This window comes from Entelurus aequoreus, linkage group LG16, assembly GCF_033978785.1.
Source record: "Entelurus aequoreus isolate RoL-2023_Sb linkage group LG16, RoL_Eaeq_v1.1, whole genome shotgun sequence".
Taxonomy (NCBI): domain Eukaryota; kingdom Metazoa; phylum Chordata; class Actinopteri; order Syngnathiformes; family Syngnathidae; genus Entelurus; species Entelurus aequoreus.
In genome coordinates this window covers 16,296,003-16,310,977 of record NC_084746.1, presented here as the reverse complement: position 1 = coordinate 16,310,977, position 14,975 = coordinate 16,296,003, and the positions used below count along the sequence as shown (strand labels likewise).

The 14,975-nt window shown below is 34.4% G+C and overlaps 1 protein-coding gene across 3 annotated transcripts in view; it reads right to left on the bottom strand.

The window, feature by feature from the left end:
* The window catches only part of LOC133630644 (small conductance calcium-activated potassium channel protein 2-like), a 164,359-nt gene that overhangs the window by 54,787 nt on the left and 94,597 nt on the right, over positions 1–14,975 (bottom strand). For all 3 annotated transcript variants that reach the window (XM_062022252.1, XM_062022249.1, XM_062022251.1), the window contains exons 4-6: positions 12,903–13,044; positions 5,781–5,891; positions 1,924–2,051 (exon numbers count right to left, since the gene is read on the bottom strand). In XM_062022252.1, the coding sequence (XP_061878236.1) occupies positions 1,924–2,051; positions 5,781–5,891; positions 12,903–13,044 (381 nt within the window). The remainder of the gene's footprint in view (positions 1–1,923; positions 2,052–5,780; positions 5,892–12,902; positions 13,045–14,975) is intronic.

Below are 14,975 nucleotides of genomic sequence, written 5' to 3'. Positions count from 1 at the left end.
TAAAAGCAATCTTTTTCTCAAAATGTGTCGACTTTTAAAAAAAAAAAGAAATTGAGAACAATTTCTCATATTTTTCTGTTTCTGTAATGTTGCAATATTTTCTCGTAAAATATTACTTTATGTGGTAAAACAATTGCTTTTTAATGCAAAATGGTGACATTTGTCATATAAAATTCTGACATTTATCGCAACATTGCCAATTTGTTTGTTGTTCTTGTAAAACAGTGACATTTTTTTTAGTAAAATGATGATCTTTGTCATCATTTTGCCAAGTTAAATTCCAAACATTATTGTAATATTGCCAACATTTTAAAGTCTTCTTATAAAATTGTGAGTTTTGTCGAGTAAAATGACGACTCTTTTCATCAAATTGCGTCTCTCATTGCGTAAAATTCCAACTTTTAGCATAATATTGCACAAATATTCCGTTTTTTTAGTAAAATTTTCACTTGTGTCGAGTAAAATGACGACCTTTATTGTAGACTGCCAACATTCCGAGTTTTTCTCGGGAAATTGTGACCTTTTTCTTGTGAAATTCCAACTCATTTTCCACAACAAGCTTTTTTATGTTTGCATAGTATGTATATATTATTAATGTTGTAAATACACATCTTTATATATCTAGTAAGGGTGGTCCTAAAGAGGTAGGCATTTTTTTATATTGACTCTGTGTCGCTTTTAAAAGTGCTCCTCCTCTGGTCAACATATGAAATAACAAGTGATATGATAACTTTTGTCATCATTTTGCCAGTATTGCAATATTGGCAACATTTTAAAGTCTTCTTATAAAATTGTGAGTTTTGTCGAGTAAAATTATGACTCTTTTCATAAAATTGCCAACATTTTAAGCGTTCTTTTGTAAAATTGCGGCTGTCATTGCGTAAAATTCCAACTTTTTTCATAATATCGCACAAATGTTCAGTTTTTCTTCTAAAATTTTGACTTGCGTCGAGTAAAATGACGACCTTTATTGTAATACTGCCGACATTCCGAGTTTTTCTCGTGAAATTGTGACCTTTTTCTTGTGAAATTCCAACTCATTTTCCACAACGAGCTTTTTTATGTTTGCATAGTATGTATATATTATTAATGTTGTAAATACACATCTTTATATATCTAGTAAGGGTGGTCCTAAAGAGGTAGGCATTATTCGGAGGTCTGAATGTGTGTGTGTGTGCGTGCGTGCGTGCGTGTGTGTGTGTGTGTGTTGAGAACATCAGTGGGAGTGCACAATGATGCAGGTTAATATAGCCTCCAGAGCAGCTATATTAATCATGGGCAAACATTAAACAGGACGTTGGAGATGAATATGAACCGCTGGTCAGGCCCACAAAGCTCAAGCTCATTCTCTGCAAGATGCCTTTTTTTTTTTTGTCTTTCACACGCTTTTCTCAAACAAGCTTCCACTATCAACATGGTTGAAGTTTCATTCCATTCAACGAGGATGGCAGAGAGAGAGAGAGAGAGAGAGAGAAGTCGATGGAACGCCCACTCGAGTCAAACCAAAAAAAAACAAAACAAATCGGCATTCAGCACTTTTTTTTTGGAGGGGGAAGTTTTCCCCGTCTTCTCCGGGCAACAAACACTCTGTTCATGCACGTCAGAGGCAGACATGGAGGAGAGAGGAGGAGACAGGAGGAGGAGACATAGAAGACTCAACTTACTTCTGAGCTCTGCGGTGATCGAGCAAAACAAAAGACAGAAGACAGTACAGTTTTAACTCCACGACATTCACTGCGACCTTCACACTTCTCACTGTGGGGGTCAAAGGGCGTCGGGGGGGTGGGGGGGGGGGAGGAGGGAGGAGAGGGAGGAGGGCTGGGGAGGACCATTACAATAGTGTGTGTGTGTGTGTGTGTGTGTCACAGGAATGATGATTCTTGTACTTTCACCCCTAAAAGTTGTTAAAGGCGCAGGACTTACTGGTGGATGGCTTGCAGGAACTTGCGTTGGTGTTTCCGCACCTTGGCGTGATCGATCTTCTTCACCAGCTTGGTGTGTTTGTAGATGAGCCATGTTTCCCTGAGTACATTGGCAGCTGTGTTCTTCACCTGTGGAACCACGTCAATTATTTAATAAGCCCTTTAGAAGCATTGAAGATAAACGGACTCAATTTAAGATATTGAATAGATTGTATTTGACATCTTCTCCGCTGTTTAAAATTGGTGTAGTACAGGGGTCACCAACCTTTTTGAAACCAAGAGCTACTTCTTGGGTACTGATTAATGCGAAGGGCTACCAGTTTGATACACACTTAAATAAACTGCCAGAAATAGCCAATTTGCTCAATTTACCTTTAACTCTATGTTATTATTAATCATTAATGATATTTACACTTAATTGAACGGTTTAAAAGAGGAGAAAACACGAAAAAAAAATTGAAACATAGTTTATCTTCAATTTCGACTCTTTAAAATTCAAAATTCTACCGAAAAAAAGAAGAGAAAAACTAGCTAATTCGAATCTTTTCATGGAACATCATTAGTAATTTTTCCTGATTAAGATTAATTTTAGAATTTTGATGACATGTTTTAAATAGGTTAAAATCCAATCTACACTTTGTTAGAATATATAACAAATTGGACCAAGCTATATTTCTAACAAAGACAAATCATTATTTCTTCTAGATTTTCCGGAACAAAAATTTTAAAAGAAATTCAAAAGACTTTGAAATAAGATTTAAATTTGATTCTACAGATTTTCTAGATTTGCCAGAATATTTTTTTTTAATTTTAATCATAATAAGTTTGAAGAAATATTTCACAAATATTCTTCGTCGAAAAAACAGAAGCTAAAATGAAGAATTAAATTAAAATGTATTTATTATTCTTTACAATAAAAACATTTTTTTTACTTGAACATTGATTTAAATTGTCAGGAAAGAAGAGGAAGGAATTTAAAAGGTAAAAAGGTATATGTGTTTAAAAATTCTTAAATCATTTTGAAGGTTGTATTTTTTCTGTAAAATTGTCTTTCTGAAAGTTATAAGAAGCAAAGTAAAAAAATGAATGCATTTATTTAAACAAGTGAAGACCAAGTCTTTAAAATATTTTCTTGGATTTTCAAATTCTATTTGAGTTTTGTCTCTCTTAGAATTAAAAATGTTGAGCTAAGCCAGACCAGCTTGCTAGTAAATAAATACAATTTAAAAAATAGAGGCAGCTCACTGGTAAGTGCTGCTATTTGAGCTATTTTTAGAACAGGCCAGCGGGCTACTCATCTGGTCCCTACGGGCTACCTGGTGCCCGCGGGCACCGCGTTGGTGACCCCTGGTGTAGTAGATAGCAAGTTATGTATGATGTGTCGGGCTGCCGAGGCAACTCTTGTTCATTTATTGCGGGAATGTCAGAGAATAAAAGAATTATGGTTGAAAACAACAAAAGAAGCAATCACAGTCCTTAATATAAACATCCCAGTGACACTGCAAACTTGTATTCTTGGGGATCTCCATCAATTTAGTAACGTGTCATCAAAGAGTAAAAATGCTTTTCTTTCAATATGCATCATAACAAAAAGGGTAATATTAAAAAAATGGATAGATGTTGATAGTCCAACTCATACTGACTGGTACACACAAGCTAGGGAGATGATATCAGTAGAAAAAACTGCATTTAGTTAAGATAATAATGAGTCATATATTGGAATATGGGATCCATTATTTAAATTTGTTTCAACTATTAAATGAACCAAAATATGACTTATTATATCATTGTGCAAAATATTGGACACAATGTGTTGTCAAGATTGTCAGATGTGATGCAAGTGTAAGCCACTGTGACACTATTGTTCATTTCTAATTTTTTTTATTAATTTTTATTAATGTTTTTAATGATAATATCAATGAGGGTTTTTTTAATCACTGCTATTTTGAAATTATTACTAATATTGATGCTGTTGTCGATAATGTTCATTTTTGTTTCACTACATTTGTATTGTCCCGTGTCATGTTTGTGTGTCCTCAATTGCTCTCAATTGCTCTGTTTGTTGTTGTTCTTAACGTTGCTGGGACGGGTTTGGTTTTGGAATTGGATTGCATTATTGTGGTATTGTTGTGTATTGTTTTGTTGATTGATTAATAAATTCATTAAAAAAAATGAAAAAAAATAAACAAAAATTATTTAATTTTTCCCTGCGCTTTGAGACCTGCGGCTTACAAAAATGATACGGCTTATTTAAATTTTTTTCATCAAAAGTACATTGGCAGCTGTGTTCTTCACCTGTGAAACCACATCAATTTAATGTTTTTTTTCCTACGCTTTGAGACCTGCGGCTTACAAAAACGATGTGGCTTATTTAAAATGTTTTAATCAAAAGTACATTGGCAGCTGTGTTCTTCACCTGTGGAACCACAACAATTATTTTATTTTTCCTACGCTTTGAAACCTGCGGCTTACAAAAACAATGTGGTTTATAAAAAATGTTTGAATCAAAAGTACATTTGCAGCTGTGTTCTTCACCTGTGAAACCACATCAATTATTTGTTCCCCCCTACGCTTTGAGACCTGCTGCGTAAGAAAACGATGTGGCTTATTTAATTTTTTTTAATCAAAAGTACATTGGCAGCTGTGTTCTTCACATGTGAAACTACATCAATATTTTTTTTACCTACGCTTTGAGACCTGCGGCTTACAAAAATGATGCGGCTAATTTATAAATTTTTCATCAAAAGTACATTGGCAGCTGTGTTCTTCACCTGTGAAACCACATCAATTATTTTTTTCCCTACGCTTTGAAACCTGCGGCTTAGAAAAACGGTGCGGCTAATTTTTTAGATTTTTCATCAATAGTACATTTGCAGCTGTGTTCTTCACCTGTGAAACCACATCAATTTAATGTTGTTTTGTCCTACGCTTTGAGACCTGCGGCTTACAAAGACGATGCGGCTAATTAAAAAATGTTTGATCAAAAGTACATTGCTAGCTGTGTTCTTCACCTGTAAAACCACATCAATTATTTTATTTTCCCCTACGCTTTGAAACCTGCTGCTTACAAAAAACGATGCAGCTAATTTATAATTTTTTCATCAAAAGTACATTGGCAGCTGTGTTCTTCACCTGTGAAACTACATAAAACAACTTTCCTACGCTTTGAAAACTGCGGCTTACAAAAACGATGCGGCTAATGTTTTTGGATTTTTCATCAAAAGTACATTGGCAGCTGTGCTCTTCACCTGTAAAACCACACCAATTTAGTCGCTCCTCAGGTCTACGGATGTATCTCAATACATTTACTTTTTTTCCTACGCTTTGAACCCTGCGGCTTACAAAAGCGGTGCGGCTAATTTATGGATTTTTCATCAAAAGTACATTGACAGCTGTGTAATTCACCTGTAAAACCACATCAACTCATACGCCATTCGGTCGCTCCTCGGGTGTACGGGTGCATTTCAATACATTTTACTTTTTTCCTACGCTTTGAACCCTGCGGCTTACAAAAACGGTGCGGCTAATCCATGGATTTTTCATCAACATTGGCAGCTGTGTTCTTCACCTGTAAAACCACATTTTGCTGAACATATGAAAGAAGATTTTTTGATGCTAAAAAACACTGTACTTTTCAGAGGCGGTATAGTACCGAATATGATTCATTAGTATCGCGGTACTATACTAATACCGGTATACTGTACAACACTGGTGTATAGACTGCCATGCTATATTGCAGAAAAGGTGTTGCATGTTATAGATGTGTGCCGTTAGAACAACTTTCACACACTTTTGAAAAGAAGCGTGTTTAAATGGGTGTTGGACTCAAAGCCAAAGACGATGCTTTGGTTCACTCACTCGTTTGCAGAGTTGCGTGTCCATCATGAAGTTGTGGACGTGCTTCTCTGCCTTGGTCAGCTCCAGCTTCCTGGCCACCACTGCAACCACGAGCGCAGTGCAGCCAGCTCCCTGTGGCACAAACACTCTCTCAACATACACATTTCTTACATTTCTTAAATGTAACTAAGCTACAAGTTACTCCCCATTAAATGTAACTAAGCTACACGTTACTCTATATTAAATGTAGCCAAGGTACAAGTTACTCTCCATTTAATGTATCTAAGCTACAAGTTACTCTCCATTAAATGTAGCTAAGCTACAAGTTACTCCCCATTAAATGTAACTAAGCTACAAGTTACTCTCCATTAAATGTAACAAAGCTACAAGTTATTCTCCATTAAATGTAGCTAAGCTACAAGTTACTGTCCATTAAATGTAGCTAAACTACAAGTTACTCTCCATTAAATGTTACTAAGTTACAAATTACTCTCTATTAAATCTAGCTACGCTACAAGTTACTCTCCATTAAATGTAGCTAAGCTACAAGTTACTCTCTGTTAAATGTAACTAAGCTACAAATGACTCTTTATTAAATCTAGTTACGCTACAAGTTACTCTCCATTAAATGTAACTAAGCTACAAGTTACTCTCTATTAAATGTAGCTATGCTACAAGTTACTCTCCATTAAATGGAGCTAAGCTACAAGTTACTCTGTTAAATGTAACTAAGCTACAAATTACTCTTTATTAAATCTAGCTACGCTACAAGTTACTCTCCATTAAATGTAACTAAGCTACAAGTTACTCTCCATTAAATGTAGCTAAGCTACAAGTTACTCTCCATTAAATGTAACTAAGCTACAAGTTACTCTCCATTATATGTAGCTAAGCTACACATGACTTTCCATGAAATGTAACTAAGCTTCAACTTACTCTCCATTAAATGTAACTAAGCTACACGTTACTCCCCCTTAAATGTAACTAAGCTACAAGTTACTCTCCATTAAATGTAGCTAGGCTACAAATTATTCTCCATTAAACGCAAATAAAATACAACTTACTCTCCATTAAATGTAACTAAGATACAAGTTACTCACCATTAAATGTAACTAAGCTACAAGTTACTCTCCATTAAATGTAACTAAGCTACAAGTTACCCTCCATTAAATGTAGCTACGCTACAAGTTACCTTCCATTAAATGTAGTTAAGCTACAAGTTACTCTCCATTAAATGTAACTAAGCTACAAGTTACCCTCCATTAATTGTAGCTACGCTACAAGTTACTCTCCATTAAATGTAACTAAGCTACAAGTTACTCTCCATTAAATGTAGCTAAGCTACACGTTATTCTCCATTAAATGTAGCTAAGCTACAAGTTACTCTCCATTAAATGTAACTAAGCTACAAGTTACCCTCCATTAAATGTAGCTATGCTACAAGTTACTCTCCATTGAATGTAACAAAGCTACAAGTTACTCTCCATTAAATGGAGCTAAACTACAAGTTACTACCCATTAAATGTAGCTAAGCTACAAGTTACTCCCCATTAAATGTAACAAAGCTACAAGTTACTCTCCATTAAATGTAGCTAAACTACAAGTTACTCTCCATTAAATGTAACTAAGCTACAAGTTACTCTCCATTAAATGTAGCTAAGCTACAAGTTACTCTCCATTAAATGTAGCTAAGCTACAAGTGACTCTCCATTAAATGTAGCTAAGCTACAAGTTAGTGTCCATTAAATGTAACTAAGCTACAAGTGACTCTCCACTAAATGTAACTAAGCTACAAGTTACTCTCCATTAAATGTAACTAAGCTACAAGTTACTCTCCATTAAATGTAGCTAAGCTACAAGTTAGTGTCCATTAAATGTAACTAAGCTACAAGTGACTCTCCATTAAATGTAACTAAGCTACAAGTTACTCTCCATTAAATGTAACTAAGCTACAAGTTACTTTCCATTAAATGTAGCTAAGCCACAAATTATCATTTTATTTGACCCAAAAGTCAAACAGAATGCTCCCCCCAGTAACCTGGACCCCCCTGATGCCTTATTTTTAATACGGTGACCTCGGCACTCTGACCCCGTATCTCAGCGACTGTGTCACAAACCTGGGGGTAAAGTTCGACTCAGATTTTAAATTCGAAAAACAAATCAGCAGCTTTTATCAATTACGCCAAATAGCGAAAGTGAAACCGCTTCTATCAGGACATGATCTCGAGAAATTAATCCACGCCTTTATCTCGACTCGTCTTGACTACTGCAATGCCCTGTATGTAGGCATTAGCCCGCCTGCAGCTCGTGCAGAACTCTGCTGCTCGTCTGCTAACACAGACCCGCAGACGTGAGCACATCACCCCTATATTAGCGTCCCTTCACCGGCTCCCTGTGCGTTACCGAATCAACTTTAAACTCCTTTTATTTGTTTTTAAATGTCTAAACAACCTCGCGGCAACATATCTCTCCGACCTCCTTCAGCCTTACTGCCCCACCCGATCCCTAAGATCGGCCGATCAGCTGCTACTGACGGTCCCTGACACAAGGCTGAAGCTTAGAGGTGACAGAGCTTTCGCCGCTGCTGCTCCCACGACCTACCTCTGAGTCTTAGACAAGCCTCCTCTCTTCCTGTTTTTAAATCTCTCTTAAAAACATACTTTTATTCCATGGCTTTTAACACTGAGTGATATTCATCCTGCAATGGCGCCCCATAATACACCTGCTGTGAACCTGGTTTTATGTTTTTATGTTTTATTTATTTTATTTTATTTATTTATTTTTGATCGTGTTCTGTTTGTGTTGTGTTGTGTTTGCTCGGTTCTCGTATTATCTTTTAACCTGCCCATTGTACAGCACTTTGGCTACCCCTGTGGTCAATTTTAAATGTGCTTTATAAATAAAGTTGATTTGATTTAATACCATCGTCACAAATCTTGCTTGCAGTTTTTAGCAAAAACTAAATGGGTTTTATCTTTTAACGCCTTTGAGCGCGTAATCCATGCTTTGATTTTATCACGTTTGGACGACTGCAACTTCCTCTACGTTGGAATGAAGCATGCCTCGATTTGTAGCTCGTCCAAAATGCTGCTCGCCTTTTAACCGTCAAATTTCAGTATTTTACAAGAACAGCAAAAAAAATTGGCAATATTGTGTACTTTTCCTTGTTGATGTCTCAAGAAGGGTAAAAATACTAAAAAACACACACACACACACACGCTGCGAAAAATGCCTACCTCTTTAGGACCACCCTTTCTAGATATATAAAGATGTGTATTTACAACATTAATAATATACAGGTATACATATTATGCAAGTATAAAAAAGCTTGTTGGAATTTCACAAGAAAAACTCTGAATTTTGGCAGTATTATATCAAAAGTCGTCATTTTACTCAACGCAAGTCAAAATTTTACAAGAAAAACTGAACATTTGTGCAATATTATGATAAAAGTTGGAATTTTACTCAATAGCAGTCGCAATTTTACAAGAAATCTTAAAATGATGGCAATTTTAGAGTCGTAATTTTACTCGACAAAAGTCACATTTTATAACAAAACGTAAAAATGTTGGCAATATTATAATCGTAATCTGGTTTTTACTTGTCAAAATTATAACAAAAGTCATTATTTCCCTCAAAAAATGTCAATATTTTACAAGAACAGCAAAAAAAATTGGCAATATTGTAATAAAAGTCAGAAATATATATATATATATATATATATATATATATATATATATATATATATATATATATATATATATATATATATATATATATATATATATATATATATACATATATATATATATATATATATATATATATATATATATATATATATATATATATATATATATATATATATATATATATCAAAAGTTGTAATTTTACTCAACGCAAGTCAAAATTTTACAAGAAAAACTGAACATTTGTGCAATATTATGATAAAGGTTAATAAAATAATCGGAATTTTACTTGGCAAAATGATGACAAAAGTCATCATTTTACTCCAAAATTGTCAGTATTTTACAAGAACAGCAAAGTCAGAATTTTATGACAAATGTCACCATTTTGCATTAAAAAGTAATAATTTTACATTAAAAAAAGTAATAATTTTACGAGAAAATATTGCAATATTACAAAAACAATATGAGAAATGGTATGTATGTATGTATATATATATATATATATATATATATATATATATATATATATATATATATATATATATATATATATATATATATATATATATATATATATATATATATATATATCCATCCATCCATCCATTTTCTACCGCTTATTCCTTTCGCGGGGGGCGCTGGAGCCTATCTCAGCTACAATGGGGCGGAAGGCGGGGTACACCCTGGACAAGTAGCCACCTCATCAGAGGGCCAACACAGATAGACAGACCACATTCACACTCACATTCACACACTAGGGCCAATTTAGTGTGTATATATATATATATATATATATATATATATATATATATATATATATATATATATATATATATATATATATATATATATATATATATATATATATATATATATACACAGTATATAGCAAAAATCGTAATTTTACTCAACGCAAGTCAGAATTTTACAAGAAAAACGGAACATTTGTGCAATATTATGATAAAAGTTAATAAAATAATCGGAATTTTACTTGGCAAAATGAGGACAAAAGTCATAATTTTACTCCAAAAATGTCAGTATTTTACAAGAACAGCAAAAAAAATTGGCAATATTGTGATAAAAGTCAGAAATTTGTGTATATATATATATATATATATATATATATATATATATATATATATATATATATATATATATATATATATATATATATATATATATATATATATATCAAAAGTCGTAATTTTACTCAACGCAAGTCAAAATTTTACAAGAAGAACTGAACATTTGTGCAATATTATGATAAAAGTTGATAAAATAACGGAATTTTACTTGGCAAAATGATGACACAAGTCATAATTTTACTCCAAAAATGTCAGTATTTTACAAGAACAGCAAAAAAAATTTGGCAATATTGTGATAAAAGTCAGAAATTTGTGTATATATATATATATATATATATATATATATATATATATATATATATATATATATATATATATATATATATATATATATCAAAAGTCGTAATTTTACTCAACGCAAGTCAAAATTTTACAAGAAGAACTGAACATTTGTGCAATATTATGATAAAATTTAATAAAATAACGGAATTTTACTTGGCAAAATGATGACACTAGTCATAATTTTACTCCAAAAATGTCAGTATTTTACAAGAAGAGCAAAAAAAATTGGCAATATTGTGATAAAAGTCAGAAATGTATATATATATATATATATATATATATATATATATATATATATATATATATATATATATATATATATATATATATATATATATATATATATATATATATATAGCAAAAGTCGTAATTTTACTCAACGCAAGTCAATATTGAATTTTATATGACAAATGTCACCATTTTGCATTAAAAAGTAATCATTTTACATTAAAAAAATGAATAATTTACGGGAAAATATTGCAATATTACAGAAACAGAAAGAATATGAGAAATTGTATGTGTATTGATGGAACCAGATCTTTTCCATATATCCATATTTAAGTATTACATTTTTACTTCCATAGTCATATTACAAAACAGCTAGTGTAGTTCCAATTTAGTCTGCTTAGTAAAAGTTTGACTGTGTGTAGGCCTTGAAGCTTTTGGAATGCAAAGGGTAGACAAAACAACGAGGTAGGAGAGAACAGGGAGGGGAAGCAAGAGCAGACCGGATAGAGCCACGCATCGGGATAGATTATGCAAGGCTGGTCTCATTATTGTCAAAGCTTTGAGAATAAACCACAAAATACCAACTACTGCTTTTGGTGATCAATTTAAACTCCAGCTTATGTGCCATTAAAATAATTTGGGAGTGACCAGCTTCCTGGGAGGAAGAGCTGGTCAACGCAACAATATAAATATATATATACATATATATATGTATATATATATATATATATATATATATATATATATATATATATATATATATATATATATATATATATATATATATATATATATATATATATATATAGCAAAAGTGGTAATTTTACTCAACGCAATGCAATATGATGATAAAAGTTAATAAAATAATTAATAATTTTTCGGGAAAATATTGCAATATTACAGAAACAGAAAGAATATGAGAAATTGTATATATATATACATATACACTAAAAGCCACAAGCACATTTTAGCATCGTTTCACTGGCTCCCACTTCATTTTAGAATTCCTTTTAAATTGTTATTCTTGTTTTTTTAAACCTCTGAGCGGATCAGACCTTTTAAACATGTCTCTGTGGTCAGCTGATCAGTTTCCTCTTGTCGTCCCGAAAAACGCGGTTAAAATAATAACAATAATACTAATAATAATGAATTACATTTATATAGCGCTTTTCCATCAATTCTACCAAACAGCGACTCGCCAGTGGTCGGAAGAGCAGTGTGAGCCAAGGAAAAATGTCACGACGCCAGAAAAGTAGTTCCTCTGCGTTAGCTCTTAGAGTTACAAGATTGCTAAGCTTGTTTAATGTGTTTAAGATGTTTTTTTGGAGGACTTTACAGGCAGAATAGAAGAATCCCATTAACCGGATTATGAGCCACGTTGTACTTTAGCAGTTTTTCAACATTTTTGTTCTTGTCCCCGAAAAGTTCCAATTTATGGTTCAAATAAAGCGAGGACCTGGTCCCATTTTAGTGCTTTTTTGCAGCACGGTAATTCAGTTAAAGCGGAAATAGAGCAGCGGTTCTCAAACTGTGGTACGCATGCAGGCTCCATCTAGTGGTACGCCAAAGAATCACCTATTTAGATATTCCAACACGGTGTTACTGTTCAAACTGGGTGTTACAGTGGCCAAAACACTGAATAGACTTGTTAAATAAAACCTCTGTCTTGTTTTTATTGACTACTTAGGCCTACTATGCTACTGGGTTTTAACATTGGCCATTAAAGAACCACAACCACAGAGAATATGATTTCATGCAAAAGGACTGGATGTAATAAAGTTGGCGGAAAGGAAACCTACCATAATCCCTGTAAGCAGACACACGCCTTTCCCGCAGTACGTGTGCGGTACCATGTCCCCGTAGCCGATGGAGAGGAAGGTGATTGAGATGAGCCACATGGCTCCCAGGAAGTTACTGGTCACTTCCTGTTTGTCATGATACCTGAGGGAAGAAAGACGAGCAGAAGCGGGAGACAGGCAGTGAGTAAAAAAACTGGAGAAGGGAGCGTGGCGAGTCAACCAGGGTGGAGGTGAGAGAGGAGAGGAGGCGTCATGTGCACCTACAGCATTTTGCCAAACAGGACCGTGTGGAAGAAATACGAATAAGTGGTGTTCAAAAGCCATTTGTACAAGACCCAAAACCAGTGAAGTTGGCACGTTGTGTAAATGGTAAATAAAAACAGAATACAATGATTTGCAAATCCTTTTCAACTTATATTCAATTGAATAGACTGCAAAGACAAGATTTTTTTTTTTTTTTTGCAAATAATCATTAACTTAGAATTTAATGGCAGCAACACATTGCAAAAAAGTTGTCACAGTGGCATTTTTACCACTGTGTTACATGGCCTTTCCTTTTAACAACACTCAGTAAACGTTTGGGAACTGAGGAGACCAATTTTTGAAGCTTTTCCAGGTGGAATTCTTTCCCATTCTTGCTTGATGTACAGCTTAAGTTGTTCAACAGTCCGGGGGTCTCCGTTGTGGTATTTTAGGCTTCATAATGGACCACACATTTTCAATGGGAGACAGGTCTGGACTACAGGCAGGCCAGTCTAGTACCCGCACTCTTTTACTATGAAGCCACGCTGTTGTAACATGTGGCTTGGCATTATCTTGCTGAAATAAGCAGGGGCGTCCATGATAATGTTGCTCCAAAACCTGTATGTACCTTTCAGCATTAATGGTGCCTTCACAGATGTGTAAGTTACCCATGTCTCGGGCACTAATACACCCCCATACCATCACACATGCTGGCTTTTACACTTTGCGCCTAGAACAATCCGGATGGTTCTTTTCCTCTTTGGTCCGGTGGACACAACGTCCACAGTTTCCAAAAACAAATTTCAAATGTGGACTTGTCAGACCACAGAACACTTTTCCACTTTGCATCAGTCCATTTTAAATGAGCTCGGGCCCAGCAAAGCCGGTGGCGTTTCTGGGTGTTGTTGATAAATGGCTTTTGCTTTGCATAGTAGAGTTTTGACTTGCACTTACAGATGTAGCGACCAGCTGTAGTTACTGACAATGGCTTTCTGAAGTGTTCATGAGCCCATGCGGTGATATCCTTTACACACTGATGTCGCTTGTTGATGCAGTACCGCCTGAGGGATCGAAGGTCCGTAATATCATCGCTTACGTGCAGTGATTGTTCCATATTCTCTGAACTTTTTGATGATATTACAAACCGTAGATGGTGAAATCCCTAAATTCCTTGCAATATCTTGTTGAGAAATGTTGTTCTTTAAGTGTTCGACAATTTGCTCACGCGTTTGTTGACAAAGTGGTGACCCTCGCCCCATCCTTGTTTGTGAATGACTGAGCATTTCATGGAAGCTGCTTTTACACCCGATCATGACACCCACCTGTTCCCAATGAGCCTGTTCACCTGTGGGATGTTCCACATAAGTGTTTGATGAGCATTCCTCAACTTTCTCAGTCTTTTTTGCCACCTGTGCCAGCTTTTTTGAAACATGTCGCAGGCACCAAATTCCAAAAGAGCTAATATTTGCAAAAAACAACAAAGTTTTCCAGTTCGAACGTTAAGTATCTTGTCTTTGCAGTCTATTCAATTGAATATAAGTTGAAAAGAATTTGCAAATCATTGTATTCTCTTTTTATTTACCATTTACACAACGTGACAACTTCACTGGTTTTGGGGGTTTTGTAGAATAAACGTGTCAAACGGTGAACAAGAACAAAAAGTGAGAAACAGGACAGGTCAAACTTGATTATTTCTTTCCAACCCGACACAATGCAATCGTCGTTTATCCCAAAATATAAGAAACAGTTGTCATATTCACACTTTTGCCCCAAATCTTACGCTTCGCAATGCAAACTTGGGATTGTGTGGCTCTCCGGAAGGGACGAGCG